This window comes from Musca autumnalis, unplaced genomic scaffold (genome assembly GCF_047663935.1).
Source record: "Musca autumnalis isolate F117 unplaced genomic scaffold, ASM4766393v1 scaffold_4, whole genome shotgun sequence".
Lineage (NCBI taxonomy): Eukaryota > Metazoa > Arthropoda > Insecta > Diptera > Muscidae > Musca > Musca autumnalis.
Window position 1 is genome coordinate 114450056 of NW_027411977.1, and position 19485 is coordinate 114469540.

General features: G+C 36.3%; 1 protein-coding gene across 15 annotated transcripts in view; it reads left to right on the forward strand.

The window, feature by feature from the left end:
• Positions 1-19485, forward strand: part of Ae2 (anion exchange protein Ae2) — a 187691-nt gene that overhangs the window by 95050 nt on the left and 73156 nt on the right. For all 15 annotated transcript variants that reach the window (XR_012412739.1, XM_073984880.1, XM_073984878.1 and 12 more), the window contains one exon: positions 5277-5440. Coding sequence is in view for 14 of the 15 variants with exons in the window: in XM_073984880.1 (XP_073840981.1) it covers positions 5363-5440 (78 nt within the window). In the remaining variant the exon portion in view is untranslated. The remainder of the gene's footprint in view (positions 1-5276; positions 5441-19485) is intronic.

Here is a 19485-nt window from a genome sequence, read left to right on the forward strand (position 1 = left end):
TATTACAGTTTTATCATGCGAAAATGTTTCATATTTGTACCCTACACCACTATGTGGAAAGGATATTAAACGTTTGTTTTGGGAAAAATTCATGTAACACCGCGACATATCGGTCCTAGACCCCCAATGTGGTATACCAATCTTAATATCTCGACGGGATAAAGCGACGTTGAGATGTGTGTCCGTCCGTCCGTCTATCCATTATAAATTTTAATCAAAATCCAGGCCACAATTATGGACCGATCTTCACGAAATTATGCATGGAGGTCGGGTTCAGACCAGAATAGACACCTATTGTTATTGGACCAAAAACATAATTTTTATCCGATTTCAAAGCTGTTCTGTAGGTTGCAATAATAGTCCGATCGCCTCGAAACTAAGGTAAGAGTATATGACAAAGAAGAAGCTTGCAATATGAGATAGTGATCAGATAATATTAAGAGGGTTAAAATACGTTGATTTACTTGCTCAGATAACAAAGCTACAGCCTAATATATCTAGTTAATTGTTTGTAGTGTAATCAGAAGCAAGCAATTATAGGTCAATAATCACGAGATTTTGTACGATGTAAGAGTCTAGGTCGAAGAACATGCCTACAATTTTGGATTATGATTTCATATTATCTAGTTAAATGGACCATTAAGTGGGTTAAATGGACTAAAAATATAAAAATTTAAAATTTAGTCCATATTTTACTTCCTGGAGCACATATACCAGCAAAGCAGCCTACATATGGAAAAGGAATTACTGACCTTTCCCCGGATGCAAATTGCAATCATGTGTCTCCTGGGTAACTAACGGACCTACCGCCTAATATATGATAGGTTTTGAGTAGAATACAACATTTTCCTCCCATGCTACAATTTGTCTCTATCATGATAAAGAAATTCCCAGCATTATTGCAAATTACGTGGAGCCCTAGCATATTAATTGTCCAATTGAATTTTTATACATATGTATATTGCAGCAAGGGGTCGCTTTTCCACCTTTTTTTAATAATGCACTCGGTGTCGCTACCGTTAAAGTTTTTGTGAAATATCAATTTTGGTGAAGGCACACTCCCCTCCTGGCGTACAATTAAATATAAATACTTTTGGGAGTCATATATTTGTTGTAAAATATATTTTAACCGGCAAAATACACCTAATAATGAGCAGAAATTCAAATAATTTGCATATTTGAATTTCTGCTCATTATTAGTTGTTTTTTGCCGGTTGAAATATATTTTTGATATCACAATATATATCCACAATGAACTGTTATCGAAAAACCCTAAAAAGCACAAAATCGCGATCATTTCCATTTGACATAAACTCACAATATTCCCTTTGAAAATTTGTATATAGCACTTGTAGTGTTCAATAAAATTGGAGCAGTGTCCGTCTGTCGAAAATTTCACGGAAAGATATAGCAAATTGCATTGTAATTGGGTATATTTGCAGTGGCTTATATATTTATTTATATTAGGTGTATTCCAAAAAGGAACCAGATATTCAAAGATTCTTTATAGATGTATCAGAAGGTGCTACAAGTGTCAATTTTGGAACTTTTATTAGAAATATTTAATGATATACATAATTGTTCTACAAACATCCCAGTATGGACAAAGAAGGCTTCTCTCAAATGAATGAGTGCATCCCGATTAATACTAGCTCAATGATAAGGGACCTACTGTTTATCGCCGAGTCCGAGCGACGTGTCCTAAGACACCGCAAGTAGAGAAGTTGTTCATGGCTGAAATACTCAGTAAATGTCATCATCATTACTAAGAGGTATTTTGCCACCGTTTCATTTGGCATGGCCTAGGAACCGAACCCGGGCATTCAGCATGAAATGCGGGCGTGCAGACCGTTGCACCACAGTGGCAACCTATTAGATATGTCAAAACATGGAAATTTTACATTTTTTGATTTTTGAAGAATAGACTACGGAGACTTTTAACACGTATCTTCATTTTTAATATTATTCCATAAAGTGTAGATATATTTCAACTTCACATCCGACTTGTACGTAGAATGTCGTGGGTTCGATTCCCCGGCGAGGTAACATCAAACTTTCAACGGTGGCAAAATACACCTCAGTAATGTTGGCGACATTTTCTGAGTATTTCAGCCACAGAAACCGTCTCTTAAAGTGGTGTCTTAGGATACGCCGTTCTGACTCGGCAATAAACTGTAGGTCCCAAGCTTAATGTGACAAGGTGGCAGAATCGACAAAGTCATTTCTTACAATAAGCTTATCACGCGCCTTAACTAATTTTAAATGGAAGGTGCTTACACCTAGCAAGTTTTTGCAGATTCTGAAACTTCAATGCTCATAGATGAGAAATATCAAGAAACAAAAAAATCGCCGGAGGGATATTCAAATAAATCGCGATTTAAATTCACATTTTTAGGGATTCTTTAGGTTTTCACTATTTTGCTTGGAAACCGCGAGTCCTATGTAAATGGGGCTAAAGACAATGTTGTAGCTATTCTCCACAAGATTGACTTTTATGATATTTTTGTATGTTGCACCGTTTTTGAATTATAGAAGTTGAAATTGAGACAATGCACTGACTGTATCGCCTCCTTATAAAACAATGTCATTACTGCAATTTCCCAAATAAAACTGTTATATCTTGAAAATGGTTCAACCTAGGAAATAAATCATACAGTCTTGTAGAGAATTTTCACAGCTTCAACATTTTCTTTAGTCCCATTTTGATATGACTTGCGGTTTCCAAGCAAAATCTTGAAGAATTAAGATAAAAACCTAAAAATTTGAACTGAACCTCTATATCTCAAAAATGGTAAAACCTACAAAAAAACCTAAAGGTCAGTCTTGTAGAGAATTTTCACAGCTACAACATTTTCTTTAGACTCATTTCGATACGACTTGCGGTTTCCAAGAAAAATCGTGAAAACCTAAAATTGTGAATTTTGATCGCGATTTATTTAAAAATCCCTCCGGCGATTTTTTCTTTTTTCTTTATTTTTCTTATCTATGAACATTGCTGTTTCAGAATCCGCGAAATCTTCCCAGGTGTATGCGGTTTTCATCAAAAATTAGTTAAGGCGCACTGAGCATGATATTGCTTTTTAAGGAGGCGATACTGTCAGTGCATTGTCTCAATTTGAACTTCTATACCTCAAAAACGGTAAAACCTGCGAAAATATCATAAGGGGCAATCTTGTGGCGAATTTTCACAGCTAGAACGGTAGCTCCCGATTTTCGTAATTCTATAGATTGTGACGTCAATATCCCACCGAAAGACTGACATTTGTTATTCAGTCTTCCATGGAGTTATAAAATATTCCAGAAGAGAATTATCAGTGTAGGTCCGCGGGTTCCTAACTATCGAACTTGCAGAAATTTCGTATATAGTCTTTTTCATAAACGAAAGCAAATTAATTGTTCCATTTTACTTCAGTACAACTTGTGGTGGAGGGTATAAAAAGTTCGGCCAGTCCGAACTTAATGCCGTTCTTACTTGTTCTCAAAAAAATATTTTCTGTTGTACCAATGAGTGACCTCTTGTCTATTATTCCATTTAAATATCTAAGCAGGTACCACACAAACCACTTTTAATTAATATGATCTATGATATAAAATTATATACATATGATATGAATTTAATGAGCAACAAAAGGTTAAGCCATTTTGGTTATGTCGTGTGGTTCCAAAGCCTATTTCAGTTATATGCATGTCTGCTTATAGTGACTTCAAATGTTTGTCAGAAAAGCTCATACAGACTCATTTTCAAATGACTTTGTGCCGTTTTTTCTTGAATCACATTACAATTAAGATTTTATCTTATCTTAGCAAAAAACTCATCAAAATGTGGTACAGGGATACCAGGTTGTAAAAAAGTCATAACCTCAGTATATACCCTTTGTATAAACTCTTTAGCTATAAAGGTAAGGTCACAGGCAAAAATTTGCTCCAGCGACCAGCAGTGTACGCTTACTGAGAGCAAGTGAGAACAAATAATGCATTGAAATGTATGTCACTTGTTCTCAGTAAGCGCACACTGCCGGTCCCTGGAGCAAGTATTTGCCTAATGTGATCTTACCTTAAGACTGAGAGCATTACAAATACAATTACAGCTATCAGTAACTCTAAATCAGAGACGCGCTTCTTTGCAAAGACGGTATAGTGAGTTGGTTTTGCATTTGCTTCTCTCTCGCACTTACAGTGTACGTGAATAAAAACAAACGATAAACATCATGTGGAAATTCTTGAGCGACGCTGCTCTAAATTGACATAAATCGACTTAAGCGATTCACTTTGATAAGCAAATACATATATCGTCACCAGAAATGCCCAAAGACGTAACCCTCAACGTAACCCTTTGAGGGTTACGTCTTTAGGCATTTCAGGTGACGATATACATATACATATGTTTTCTCTGTCGTAGACCCAACGAAATGTTGCATTATGTGCAAGTAAATACATTACAGTACATTCATACATATTTACTCTTTTATATACATACATACGTATGATATGAAAAGTAAATAATGGAATATTTCCCAATTATTTAAAAATTTTATTTTTGTTGTCTGTCAGTCATTAATTGTGAAATTGCTACTATAAACATTCATAGCTCTTTTATTAACACCATCAATAAATTAAACTCAATTCATTATTTCTGACACTGTCGTTCAATGTTTTGAATAGAACCCAACCAGAAAGTGAGTTATGTATGGCCGGCCGGCCGAACTGTCATCACTCATGCTATCGGCAATTTTCTTTATTCTTCACAGAATATTTTACGGATTGGCAAACAGTATTCGGCTGGAAGACACAAGTTCCCAACAATGAGCTCTATTAATTGATTACATAGGAAAAAAAAGTCTCGTGCTTTTATTAATGGACAATAACAATGATGATCAATGATCGTTATGAGTTTTCTACGACGATAATGGTGACGAAGATGATGATGGCAGTGACGTCATATCAGTATGATTGTCGGGGTATTATTGTTTTGCAAGAAGATGAAAGTACACAACGATTACAAAATGAAAACACGGCTGATGACGATGATGATAAGGATTCATTTTATATCACGTTTGTTTGCGTGACAAGAGAAATGCGTGACTTTAATTAAATGGCGAGTCGCAATTACACTTAAGAAGACATTGTTCTATTATTGCTCTATGAATTTATTTTAATTTTATTGATGTTGCAATTACACAAGTACATATGATGTACCACCACAATTTTGTTATAACAAACTGCATGTGAGTTTTTAAGTGATTTATTTATTTTTTATTTTTTTCTTTTATTTGCAGCCATATTTAATTGCCAAGAAACGCCTCTATTTCATAAATAAAACCAACAATAACAACATAAAAGAGGAAAAGACACCACCATCAGTATGAGTTTTAGCGGACAAGGCTCGTCCGGTGACAATAATGTCCGAAAACTATCATTTTTGGGATTTAACACCAAAAAGGTAAGTCTAATAACCAGCATGGGTGATTTTATTTTTTGTCAATTTTTAGTTTAATAAGTGGAATTACAAAAATATTAAAAATTCCTATTGATTTCTTACGGTGACATAGACCTAAATTTATGACTTGGACCAAATTTTTTTCAAGAAATATGGTTTATGGAGCTGAAGTTCGGCCTTTATGAACATTTATAAAAATACAAATTGCAATTTGTTGTAATTTCTTTGCGTAGTGTGGTTGAAAAGATTTTTTGGAGTAATGCTCCCTTTTGCCACACCATCATTGTCGACCCACAGTGTCTTTATTAAACCAAATTTCAAAGAAAAAACAACATACATACATTCGCTTCAAATAAACTCGTTTGAGATTACTTTCAATTTTCAACATCATTGTTGTTAGGTTTGATTTTACATTTTATTGTTAAAAAGTAAAATTAATCGTAACGATAATTTTGCCAATGGCTCGACCTCAATTGCCGTTACGTATGTATTTATTTACTATAACTTATGTCACAGTTTTGTATGGAGTTTTATCTTTCTTCTTACACTAGTCCACAATTTTAAGCTGAGTAATCTCAATTAAAAGGCGCAATTTATATTTTAATTGCGATGCTCCCATATGGGTTTATATTTATTTGTTCATTAGTTTGTAACATGCAAAAGGAGACAAAATAGACCCATAGTTCCTTTTGATGACCTGTATAGATTTATTTTCTGAGTCGATCTATCTTTCTACGAGTTTTTGCAAACAAAGTACATACATGCCGCATTAATTGTCCAAATCGCATACAAATTGGGGAATGTCACCTTTTTTGTCAAAGGACGAACGCTATTTATATATTTGTAAGAATCATTTCCAATTTTGAAGAAATGTGGAAAATGTCAACAAATTCGGACTGCAAATAAGTTTGCTAAGTTACGAAGTCTGCTCGATCTCTTTCTGGCCTAACAAAGAAAACGCGAATATTTATAATCAACAAGTAAAAAGTCGTTAAGTTAAGGACTTTTTATACCATACACCATAAAATACTCTTAGTAAAGATGGACTAATTAGTTTCCTTTCACTGTTTTAGGTGGAAATTTTTTTCGAGAACTGATACACCAAATGCATATATTATCTAATCTAAAAAATTTTTTCAACCAGGTTAAAGGTTCCACCTAGATAGGTCCACACTTCGATATAGCCCTGTATCGAAGTGTGGACCTATCTTTCCAATTTTTGGTGAAAAAGTTTTATAACTGAAGGGGACCTCAAAAGTCAACTTACGGCTATTTCCGTCAAACATTGTAGGTAGCTAAGACCCTCAGAATAACGAAAATCTGGCGGTTCCGTTATATGGGAGCTATACCAAAACATGGACCTACAGTGACACAGAAAAGTATACATACACCCTACAAAAATGAAGTTTTGGCTAAATCATTGGGTTTTTTAGCAACAACTGCACTGTGTGGCTCCTGGTGACAAAATAACCATAATTACACAAATTTATTTTAATCTAATACGTATATTTAATACAATTAAAGAAATGCAATTTTCACAACACAGAAAAGTATACATACACCCCAAGGAAATACGAGTACTATCGTACAATTTATGGAATTAGTAGCAAAATTTATACATTTTTTAGTTTTGGCGGATGTCTCTGGGTATCTGAGATATATTTTAGAAAAAAAAATAATTTTTGGGGGTCAAATGCCGTTATTTAGGGTCAAATTTCTTATATACCTCGTTAAAGCTGACCCTTGCTTAATTTTTTTGGGTATTGTACTTTATAAAAAGCAAAAAATTCGTATGAGATGGCAAATCTTGAGACCCTAGAAAGCTTTGAAGTTGTTTTTGTGCCTAATATACCTTCCTGAACGTCGTTAAATCCACGTTTTCCCTCAGATTTCACAGGAAGTGAATAGATTTCGCGTAATTTTTGGTGCAAATTACATATAGATGGCCTTGAATTGCCTTGTAATAATGTGGGATACAATCCTTTGGCATCAAATGACTCAGGAATGTACAATTATACGAAACGTTTTGCGCCTATAGTAACGGTAATGATCATAATACGAAAACGACGTTGTTCACAGTACAAATTTCATGCTTTTTTGGTAGTCCTTATATTTTGTTGCTTTAGAAGCTTTGGGAACAGGTTTGTAACAAAATATGGCACATTTCTGATTAAATTAATGCCCAAGGATTGTATCAGATCATATTACAAGGCAATTTAATGCATTTTGTATGTAATTTGCGCCAGGAATTCCGCGGAATATGTTAATTTCCTGAGAAATTTGAGGAAAAACGTGCATTAATCGACGCCCAGGAAGGAATATTTTGCTCAATAACAACTGCAAAGCTAACGTGGGTCTCAATATTTGCAATCTGAAACTAATTTTGTGCTTTTTATAAAGTACAATACCTAAAAACGCAAAAAATTAAGCAACGGTCAGCTTTAACGAGGTATATAAGAAATTTGACCCTAAATAACGGCATTTGACCCCCAAAAATTATTTTCTTTTCTCTAAAATATATCTCAGACACCCAGAAACATTCGCCAAAACTAAAAAATGTATACATATTGCTCTAATTCCATAAATTTTACGATAATACTCGTATTTCCTTGTGGTGTATGTATACTTTTCTGTGTTGTGTATATTTAATTTCTTTAATTGTATTAAATATACGTATTAGATTAAAATAAATTTGTGTAATTATGGTTATTTTGTCACCAGGAGCCACACAGTGCAGTTGTTGCTGTAAAAAACCCAACGATTTAGCCAAAACTGCATTTTTGTAGGGTGTATGTATACTTTTCTGTGTCACTGTATGTTTACGATTTTTAGTGGAGATGTTTCGTGATAACTTAGAATCTCAAATGTCAAATTACAGCTAGTTCGATTAAAAATTGTATTAAAAATTCTCAAGCTACCGAAAATCGGGAGGTACCATTATATGGGGGCTATAACATAACATAGACCTATATTAACGATTTTTGGTTGAAAATTTCGTCATCGCTGAGAATCTCAAATGTCAAATTAAAGCTAATTCGGTGAACAATTTTAGCTACAATGTTCAAAATACCGAAAATCGGGAGGTACCGTTATATGGGGCCCATACCAAAACATGGACCTATATTGACGATTTTTTGTGGAGAAGTTTCGTGATTGCTAAGAACCTAAAAAGTCAAATTAAAGCTAGTTCGGTTAAAAATTGTAGCTTAAATCCTCAAAATACCGAATATCGGGAGGTGCCGTTATATAGGGCCTATACCAAAATATGAATATATGCCCATAATTTTGAAATATAAGTTTGTGGATCACTAGGATCCCTAAATATCAAATAATAGCTAATTCAGTTTGAAAATGTGAGTGAAAACGTCAAAATGCCTGAAATCGGACGGTACCGTTATATGGGGGCTATACCAAAACGTGGACCGATATAGCCCATCATCGCACTTGACTTGCCTGCAATCAAAAGACGCCACTTCCCAAAATCTCAGCGTCCTATCTTGATTTCTGTGCTTGCCACAGACGGACAGATATTCATAGATCGACTCAAAATTTTACGCTAATCAGGAATATTTCTTAATATACCGTCCATACTCTGGTGGATGGTATAAAAATGTAAATTCGTTCAAAAGGCAATAGTTTGAATCGATGTGTGGGAGCTCTCATTGTCATTGTGCACACATTTCTCAGGAGACTTCAGGCAAACAAATTGTGGTGTACCACTCAGAATTTACCTTCTTCAAGCCATTTTTATACCCTACACCACTATGTGGGGAGGGTATTATAAGTTGGTTTTGGGCAAACAGTTTGTAACGCATCGAAATAATGGTCGTAGACCCATACTTATATATACCAAAATGAATGTCTCGACGAGCTGAGTCGATCTGGCTATGTGTGTCCGTCCGTCTGTCCATCTAATCTGTAATCACGCTACAGGTCGTAATTTTGATCGGATCGTCACCAAATTTTGGGTGTTGATGAGGGTCCCGGAGGGGAAGATTTTGGTGATGGTCGGATAATATTCAGGGGTCGGAATGGACAAAAAAATTATTTGGAGAAAATGTCAACGTTTTATATCAAAGCGCATATCTCCGCATCTATAAGGGGTATATCAAAAGCAAAACCTAATGAAAGTAGAAGATATCACCTTTACAGCGATGTATAGTAGGTTGTCGAGGTGGTCAAACAACGAAGATATCGCTAATACAACCCAACATTTCATTTTTGCGATTATAATTATAATGACGAGTATCACAGCTTTGGATGGGGAACTTCCAAAAGCAAAGTCTGAATATGAAAGTAGAATATCTCACCTTTACAATAATGCAAAGTATGTTGGCGTAGGTGGCCAAATAACGGAGATATAGCAAAAGTCGGTAATACATTCCATTTTTCAATTTTTTTCGAAATCGCGCTACAGGTTGCAATTTTTATCGGATCGTTAGGAAATTTGTGGGTTTAATGGGGGTCCACAGAGGAAGAAGCCTATTGATTTTGATGATGGTTGGATAATATTCATATGGGCAAAAACTTATTTGGAGAAATGTCAACATTTTATTTCAAAGCCAATATCTCTGTTTCTTTAAGAGGTATATCAAAAGCAAAAGCAAGGAAAGTAGAAAATATCACCTTTACAACGATGTAAAGTTGGTTGTCGTAGGTGGTCAAACAAGAGATATCGCAATAGTAATCACGCTAATGTTCACGAAATTATGGGGGTCCCAGAGAGAAAGAGGCATATTATGTTTGGTGGTAGTCGGATTATATTCCCTAAAATAAATGTTTACCAGTGAAAAGCTTATGCACAGGGGTAGTGGTGTAGGGTATCACATGGTCGGCCCCGTCCCGACTATAGCCTTTGCTCACTTGTTTACAATGGATGTTTTCAAGTCTCTGTAAACAACACAACACATTTTCGTACGTCAAACTGTCCGGAGTACGTTTAGGCTAAAAACTGTCAAACTTTCCAAAAAATATGTCAAATGGCGCCAAGCAACAGGCAGTGCTGCCTAGGCCAGAAAGTTATCGAGCAGCCCCAATATATTGAAATTGATTCAGATTTCGATAAAGCTTCGTCCGATTTCATGTATTTACTCGTAATGTACCAAACCCGCCATGTCTATCCAATTATCAAGAAATTTTACACTTTTTGTGGGAAGTACAATTTGTTGCAAAATTTTCGAAATTATTTTCAAAATTGCATAAAACTGCATTGTGGCAAAATAAGCCAGTATAAATCATCTTCGAAGATTACGATATGCAATGTTGGACCAACTCGCGCATTCCGTTTGAAAGTTGTCGTGCTACACTTGATGGTCGTTTGTATTTTTTACAACTGGTTTCGAGAAAACATATGTATTTATTTGCCACCAATTAAAATTTTACCAATGTGAGCAAAATGTGAAAGTTTTTGATGAAATATTTTGCCCATTTATAGAGCCGACATTACTTATGCCTTACAAATTGTTAGTAAGAGCAAAGAAGACAAAACCCAAGTTGACGTGACCAAGTTGATGGTTGAGACTCGCAATGCGTCCATAGAAATCTGCCGAACTGCGGAAATAGGTTCCTATAATTTTGAGATATTTTGAACATCATAAAAACAACAAACAACATCAGTTGTGAAATAAGAAGGACAATTGTACTGGCTAACAGATCATATTTTGGCTTAAGTAAGCCGTTTAAAAAAACACATCTCGTCAAACAAACATAACACTTTACGTGCTATGTATGATGCCCCAGCTTGAGTACTTGCGCTTGTATAAAAAGCAGTGTTTGTTGTGCTAGACAGAAAAATTCATTGAAAGTTCTAAATTCCTATCGAAGACTTAAGACGAAATTTCTGCCATTTTGGTGAGATAATGACGCTAAAACCTTCGAGAATAAGGAAGAATCGTTCTATGGGTGCTATATTTTGACGTGAACCTATATCGACAAATTTCAGGTGGAAAGTTTTATAGCCCCAACGAAGACTAAATACCAAAGATCAACCGCTTTGTTGGGAGGTCACAAACTTCAAAATACCGAAAATCTGGAGGTACCATTCTATGGGGTCTATATGAAAACGTTGACCTATACTGATAATTCTCTTCTGGAATGTTTTACATACCCATCAAAGACTGAATACAAAATTTCAGCCATTTCGGTTTGACTACGAAGCTTAAACCTTCAAACTACCGAAAATCGAGAAGAATCGTTCTATCAAAACGTCCACGTAAGCCGAAATATTTCTGGTGGAAAGTTTTATAGCCACAAGCAGACTAAATGCCATAGTTCAGCCTTTTCGGTGGGATATTGAGGTCAAAATCTTCAAAATACCAAAAATCGGTATAACGGTACCTCCCGCTGTTCAGTGTAGTTGCATTTTTTAAACGAACTCGCCGTAATTTGACATTTAAAGTTCCCGGTGGTCACAAAGTTTCTCCAAAACATAGGTCCATGTTTTGGTATAGCCGCCATATAGCGATACCTGCTTATTTTCGGCATTTTCAGGATTTTAGCTACAATTTTTGATCAAACTTCCTGTAACCTGGCATTTAAAATTGCCATCAATCGCAAAACTTTTGCAACAAAAACTGACAGTATATGAAGGTCCATGTTTTTGGTATATCCCCATATAACGGTATCTTCCGATTTTTGGTATTTTGAGGTGTTTATCTAAATGTTTGACCACACTACCTGTAGTCTTATATTTGAGATTTCCAGGTGTCGCAAAACTTCTGCATTACAAATTTTCAACAAAGGTCTATGTTTTGCTATAGGCCCAATATAACGGTACCTCCCGATTTACGACATTTTAATGATTTTAGCTACATTTTTATACCCTACACCACTAAGTTGATTTTGGTCAAACAAGTTTGTAACGCATCGAAATAATGAATGAATGTTTCGACGTGCTGAGTCGATCTAGCTATGTCAGTCCGTCCCTTCGTCCGTCCGTCTAGCTATTTAAACCTTGCAATCACGATACAGGTAGCATTTTTGATCGGATCGGGAAGAAGCCTATTGATTTTAGTGATGGTCGGATAATATTCAGGTGTCAGAATAGGCAAATAACTTATTTGGGGAAAAATTCAACGTTTTATTCCAAAGCGAATAGCTCCGCTTCTATAAGGGATATATCAAAAGCACCTTTACAACGATACATGGTAGGTTGGCGTTGGATGTTCAAACAACGGAGATATCGCAATAGTCACAATGTCATAGCCGTGGTTGGGAACCTTTCAAAAGCAAGCCCTGGCAATGGAAGTAAAAACTCCCCGTTATTTGGCGACCTACGCCAACCTACTTTGCATCATTATAACGATGGTCAGTAGTTAGCGACTACACAGAGGGAAAAGTCGATTCAAAATCAACATGAGCACAGGCGTACTTAATTTTCTTTTTTTGACCACGGCGTTGGAATTTTTTGAATCTGACCACGAATGGTGTCGATAAGAGCACATGCGTGCTCAATTTTTAATATTTCGACCACAATCGTACTCACTTTTACCACGGTAAGTTGTCAATTCTCGAAACCGCTGACACCACCTCGTTGTCAAATTAACAACGACGTGCTCATTTCGAATACAAAAGGTGTTGCTACACTATTGACAACGGATGTGGTCAGTATTGCGATATATTCGTTGTTTGACCACCTACAAAAACCTACTTTTCATGGAAAGGACATATATTCTACTGTCATTGTCAGGTTTTGCTTTTGGTATACCCCTTATAGACGCTGAGATATGTGGAATAAAACTTTGACTTTTTCTCCAAATAAGTTTTTTTTTGCATTCCGACACCTGACCAAAATCAGTAGTATTCTTGCTCTCCGGGACCCCCATTAACCGCCAACATTTCATGACGATCCAATAAAAGTTGCGACCTGTAGCGTGATAACAAGGTTTAGATTTGGGGAAAAAGTCAACGTTTTATTCCAAAGCGAATAGCTCCGCTTATATAAGGGGTATATCAAAAGCACTTTTACAACGATACACGGTAGGTTGGCGTTGGAAGTTCAAACAACGGAGATATCGCAATAGTCACAATGTCACAGCCGTGGTTGGGAACCTTTCAAAAGCAAGCCCTGGCAATGGAAGTAAAAACTCCCCGTTATTTGGCGACCTACGCCAACCTACTTTGCATCATTGTAAAGATGGTCAGTAGTTAGCGACTACACAGAGGGAAAAAGTCGATTCAAAATCAACATGAGCACAGGCGTACTTAATGGTATACGCCTTATAGACGCTGAGATATGTGGAATAAAACTTTGACTTTTTCTCCAAATAAGTTTTTTCGAATTCCGACACCTGACCAAAATCAGTAGTATTCTTGCTCTCCGGGACCCCCATTAACCACCAACATTTCATGTCGATCCAATAAAAGTTGCGACCTGTAGCGTGATAACAAGGTTTAGATAGACGGACGAAGGGATGGACACGCATATCCAGATCGACTCAGCTCGTCGAGACATTCATTTTGGTATATCGTATCGTAGTATCGTTCCATGTCCAAAAATATCAAATATCAATTATGACCGACTCATGTCAATCGGACAATACTTGTGATAAATAAAGATAAATAAAGAATTTTGTGTCATTTTTAAACATTCATTTACCTATGAACAAAGTATTAGGTGCACTAAATCACTTTGATACCTCTTTAATCTTACTAAATACTACGTAAGTTTGTTTGTATTGTTGCATAAGTCGTCCATGTTTTCAGGTTTAATCTGTATCCACAACCCCCCTCTTTAATTCACATACATACATCGTGAAAGTATTTTGTCATTCGGACTGATGTGTAATATCATGTGTCACCGTCATCTGGTCGGTTCACAGTGCATGCAGTGAGAATATAAAAATATGACTATACTACAAACATGTACAATAAATACCCCCGCAGCTTAGATGATAGGGTGTGCACAAACTTACAAAAACCAAACAGTAGTGGGTTGCTGTACGTTGTTGTTTTTCCTCCATGCAACAATAAGAAATCAATAGTGGTGGTCAAGGTCATTATTACGAATGCTCTCGGTCAATGTGTCAGCAAAATTTAACTAATGTCCAATGTTTGATAACATGTTGAAAGACAGGAAGGAATAGCAAGCAAATGATTGTTGTATGGACAGTGTGGATGGATCATCATTTTTGGATAATTAACTTCTGTGCATTCACGTTTAATGCATATACGAGGTCGGCTTAAAAGAAAAGGGAAATTTGTTTATAGTTATGTTTCTGATTCTTCTCCATAGCATTGTGACACAAAATTGAACTTAAAGTCTGGAGGGTGGAAAATTCATTTTGGAGATGAAAGGCCTTGATAGAGATGGTTTTTACCGGGTATTTATTTGGGTATTTACTATATTGAATCGCCAATACAACATCTTACACCCAATTCTTGGGTATAGGTTGTGAAATAGTTTCAAAATGGACAGTTTTACAATAGTTTAAACAAGTGGGTAAATACTTGGGTAAATACCCGAGTATTTACCCAAATGTTGGGTAAAAACTCTTTAACTGTCGAACCACTTGACGTAGGCTGACGAAATTTGACTCAAAACTTTCTTATATCAATGGTATTAACGGTATTGAGAATGGAGTCCCTGGGTCCACGTTTTGATACAGCCCCATATAGGCGTACCTCCCGATTTAAGGTATTTTCATCTATTAGCCTCATTTTACAAACAAATTGGCTGTAATTTGGCACAGTGAGTCCTCAAGGAGTATAAAATATCCTTGCAAACATTTGTCAACGTAGGTCCACGTTTTCTTATAGCCCCCATATAAGGGTACCCCGATTTCGAGTATTTACCCAAATATTGGGTAAAAACTCTTTATCTGTCGAACCACGAACGAAAATGGTGTCTCTGGGTCCATGTTTTGATATAGCTCCCATATAACCCTACCTCCCGATTTAAGGTGTTTTTCGCCTATTAGCCACATTTTACAACCAAATTGGCTGTTATTTGACACAGTGAGTCCTCAAGGAGTATAATATATCCTTGTACAAATTTGTCAACGTAGGTCCACGTTTTCTAAAAGCCCCCATATAAGGGTACCCCGATTTCGAGTATTTACCCTAATATTGGGTAAAAACTCTTTATCTGCCGCACCACTTGACGTAGGCTGACAAAATTTGACTCAAATCTTACTTATATCAAGGGAACATCTGGCATTGAAAATGGGGTCTTTTGGTCCATGTTTTCATAAAGCCCCCATAGAACATATACCAGATGTTCTCTTGATATAAGTAAGATATGAACCAAATTTCGTTAGGCTACGTCAAGTGGTTCGGCAGTTAAAAACTTTTTACCCAACATTTGGGTAAATACTCGGGTATTTACCCAAGTATTTATCCACTTGTTTAAAGTATTGTAAAACTTTCCATTTTGAAACGATTTCACAACCTAAACCCAGAAATAGGGTGTAAGATGTTGTATTGGCGATTCAATATAGTAAATGCCCACAAATGGGAATTTACCCGGTATTTACCCAATTTACCGGGTATTTACCCACTGTCCATCTCTATTAAAGTTTTATACCACCAACGAAGACTAAATACCAGATTTCAGCCATTTCGGCGGAATATTGAGCCACAACTTTCAAAATACTGAAATTGGAGAGGTACCGTTCTATGGGGGCTATATGAAGTCGTGGACCTACACTGACAAAAAACTGGGGAAATATTTTATACCAACAAGGGTGTTTTATATCATTAGCCCCCATAGAACGGTACATCTCGAATTTCAGTATTTTGAAAGTTGTGGTTCAATAATCCGCCGAAATGGCTGAAATTGGTGTTTAGTCTTCGTTGGTGGTATAAAACTTTCCCCAGAAATGTGTCGGTACAAGTCCACGCCTTAATATAGCCCCCATAGAAAGGTAACGACCAATTTTCGATATTTTGAAGGTTATGGCCACAATAATCCATCGAAATGGCTGAATTATTAAACAATCCATATGAAATTTTTCGGTATTGTTCCACGTCTCCATATAGCCCCCATAGAACGTTCCCTCCTAATTTCGGTATTTTAAAGGTTTCGGCTCCAATATTTCACCAAAGTGACTGAAATTTGGATTTTAGTTTTCGTTGGCAGTTTCTTTCTTCGTTGGTGTTACAAGACTTTTCTCCAGAAATTTGTCGGTGCAGGTCAACGTTTAATACAGCCGCCATAGAATAACCGAAATTTGGTATTTAGTCTGCGCTAAAGGTACAAAGCATTTTACAAGTACGAAATTCCCTTGAAAGAATCAAATGTTGACCTATGTTTTGTTAGAGCCGCGATATATGAGTAGCCCCCATTTAAGATTTCTTCCCACCGAATTGGTTGTTGGAATTTTGTGTTCCCAGAAGATAGAAAATTTATTTGCAAAAAACTATACATACATATATGTATGTCTATTAGGCCGGGGCGATTTGTATGGAAGGAAAAAAGTGATAGTGGGTGCCTGGATTTTCTGATTCTTGGGATTGTACTGAGCAAAAAAAGTCCACTAGACCATATGTCTACGGTGAAAATCGAGCCCCCGGATTTTGACTTGAAATTTTTTTTTATTTTGGCCAAACCATATCTCAGAAACTTGACCTATCCTGAAAAATTCCTTTTGCGTTCTTAGTACATTCACCAAGGGCTTTCATCTCCAAAAAGAATTTCCACACACTGACTTTGAGTCAAATTTTGTAGCACAGTGTAATTTATCGATATTTTCCGAAAAATGTGCACATTTTTGGGGCCACAACTGCCTGAAGGAGCATTCCAATGCTTTTGCGATGTATTAGAGAGTTCTTAATTATTGTCTTGGCTACAATTTTTGTCTTTGTGTTGGATCGAAAATCTCAGTGGTTTGCCTGTTACATATATGCAAAAATATCCAAAAAACCTTGAAAAAAAACTTCAAGTCAAAATCCGGGGGCTCGATTTTCAACGTAGACATATGGTCTAGTATACTTTTTTGCTCAGTACAATCCCAATAATCAGAAAATCGAGGCGCCCGTGGTGGTGTACACATCGCCCCACTTTAATGTCTATTGTTGCATTTAGGGCCATGAAAGACTTTTGTTTTATTAAAAAGTTGCATTTTATATTATTTTTGCATAAATACATCAGGATAAATATATCGTAAATGAAATAACTTCACATCTTCAATCTATAAGGCAATGCAGATATAACCCACACGTAATTTCATTTAGTATCCGTAAATATGTAGTAACATTTGTGTGCGTGTGTCTTCATTAAATGTAATTTAATTGCAGTTGACGTCTGTGTAGCATTTATTATGCATCGGTATATTTCCAATTCATGTACATCAGTTGGTGAGGGCAACCAAATATCTTGTAGCTATTTTGTTTTTATTCTGTTTGACCACACCGCCAGCCTGCTTGCTGGTTATATTTAAATATAGGAAAGCTTTTAGCATACATATATAGGGGATATATCTAAGGACATACGTACATATACATACACACTTAAACATATGAACTTTTTCCACATTTGGCCTTCACTGGCCTTGACCATGTATAAGGATTGTTGTTAAAGGTAATACATACATACAGTACTTAAGTATGTGTCTAGGTGTGTTTGCTGGCAAGATTAGTTGATTCTCAGTATTTAAAATAAAGAACCTCACACATTGTTTTCAATCTCTTATACACAGTTCTGGTAAAAGTTAACAGAGCATACAATTTAACATAAAAGCTTATTTCCATTATATCAAAGAAACACGTGAATTGTGGATTAAAGCACCTATAGTTATATAAATGTGTATATTAAAAAAAAACGTATAGGTAAAAAAACTGAAAATACAAATAACAAGTAAAAAAGTATCAGTCGACTTTGCCGACAGAGATATACCCTCAGCCTGCGTATATTGAACCAATTTCTTTCCAAAATACGTATGTATTTAGGGGGTTTTAAAAATGTTGGGCGTTTGAACCGACAAAATTGTTTATTAGGATTAAAGATCAAAAGTTTTGCGGAAGACATACTAAAATGAATGGATCGACACTGACCGTTATGGAAGAGGATCTCCAACCACAACATATAGTGCCATAGGGGATTTTTACACTCTTCGGACTGTTTGCTCAAGAAGTATGGACTTGCCCCTAAAAAAACTTTTACCATCGTAATTGAGGCAGCGAATGCAAGTTGCTTCAACAAAAATCATAGTGATTCCATATTATTCGAAATTTTGTGTGGGAGGTACCGGATGGAGTGGACAAATATAGTCCATATTTGAAGCTGATCTATATCTGGTAGATATATTAGGATGTGTAAAGTATAGAGCAATTCGGCCACTCCCTTCAAGAGTTACCGTACGAACAATTTTTCCGAACATTTGTGGGGGAGGTACCTGAAGGAGTGGACCGATATGGCTTATCTTCAAACTTAAACTATGTTTGGACAAAATATTACTAAGGCCGTATTTTGGACGGAATCGGCAGATCCGTTCGAGAGTTATCTTGCGCTCCAACCACCTCACACGGTGTCATAGGGGTTTTTTTGCAACTTTCATGCTATTTTCTCAGAAGGTATTGACATGCCCCTGATGAAACTTGTACCGTCGTATGGAGGGCAGTGAATACTAGTTGCTAAAACAAAAATCAAAGCGATTCGAGAGATGGCCCTAAACTGAACTTTTCCGAAATTTTGTGTGGGAGGTACCCGAAGGAGTGGACCTATTGAGACCATATTGAAACCTCATATAACTCTGGTAGAAAGTTTACGCTATACAAAGTATGGATCAAATCGGTCACTCCCTTCAAGAGTTATCGTGCGCACAAACTTTTCGAATATTTTCGAACTTTTGTGGGGGAGGTACCGGAAGGAGTGGACCGATGTAGCTCATCTTCGAACATAAACTAAGTTTGGGCAAAATATTACGAAAGCCGAAATTTGAACCGAATCGGTTCATCCGTTCGAGAGTTATCGTGCGCTCCAGCCAGCAGGACAGACAGACAGACGGACGGACATGTCTAGATCGACTCCAAATTGTCTGAAACACATTTCGTCCAAACATACTTGGGGTCTAAAACCATTATTTCGATGAGGCACATTTTCATCGTATCAA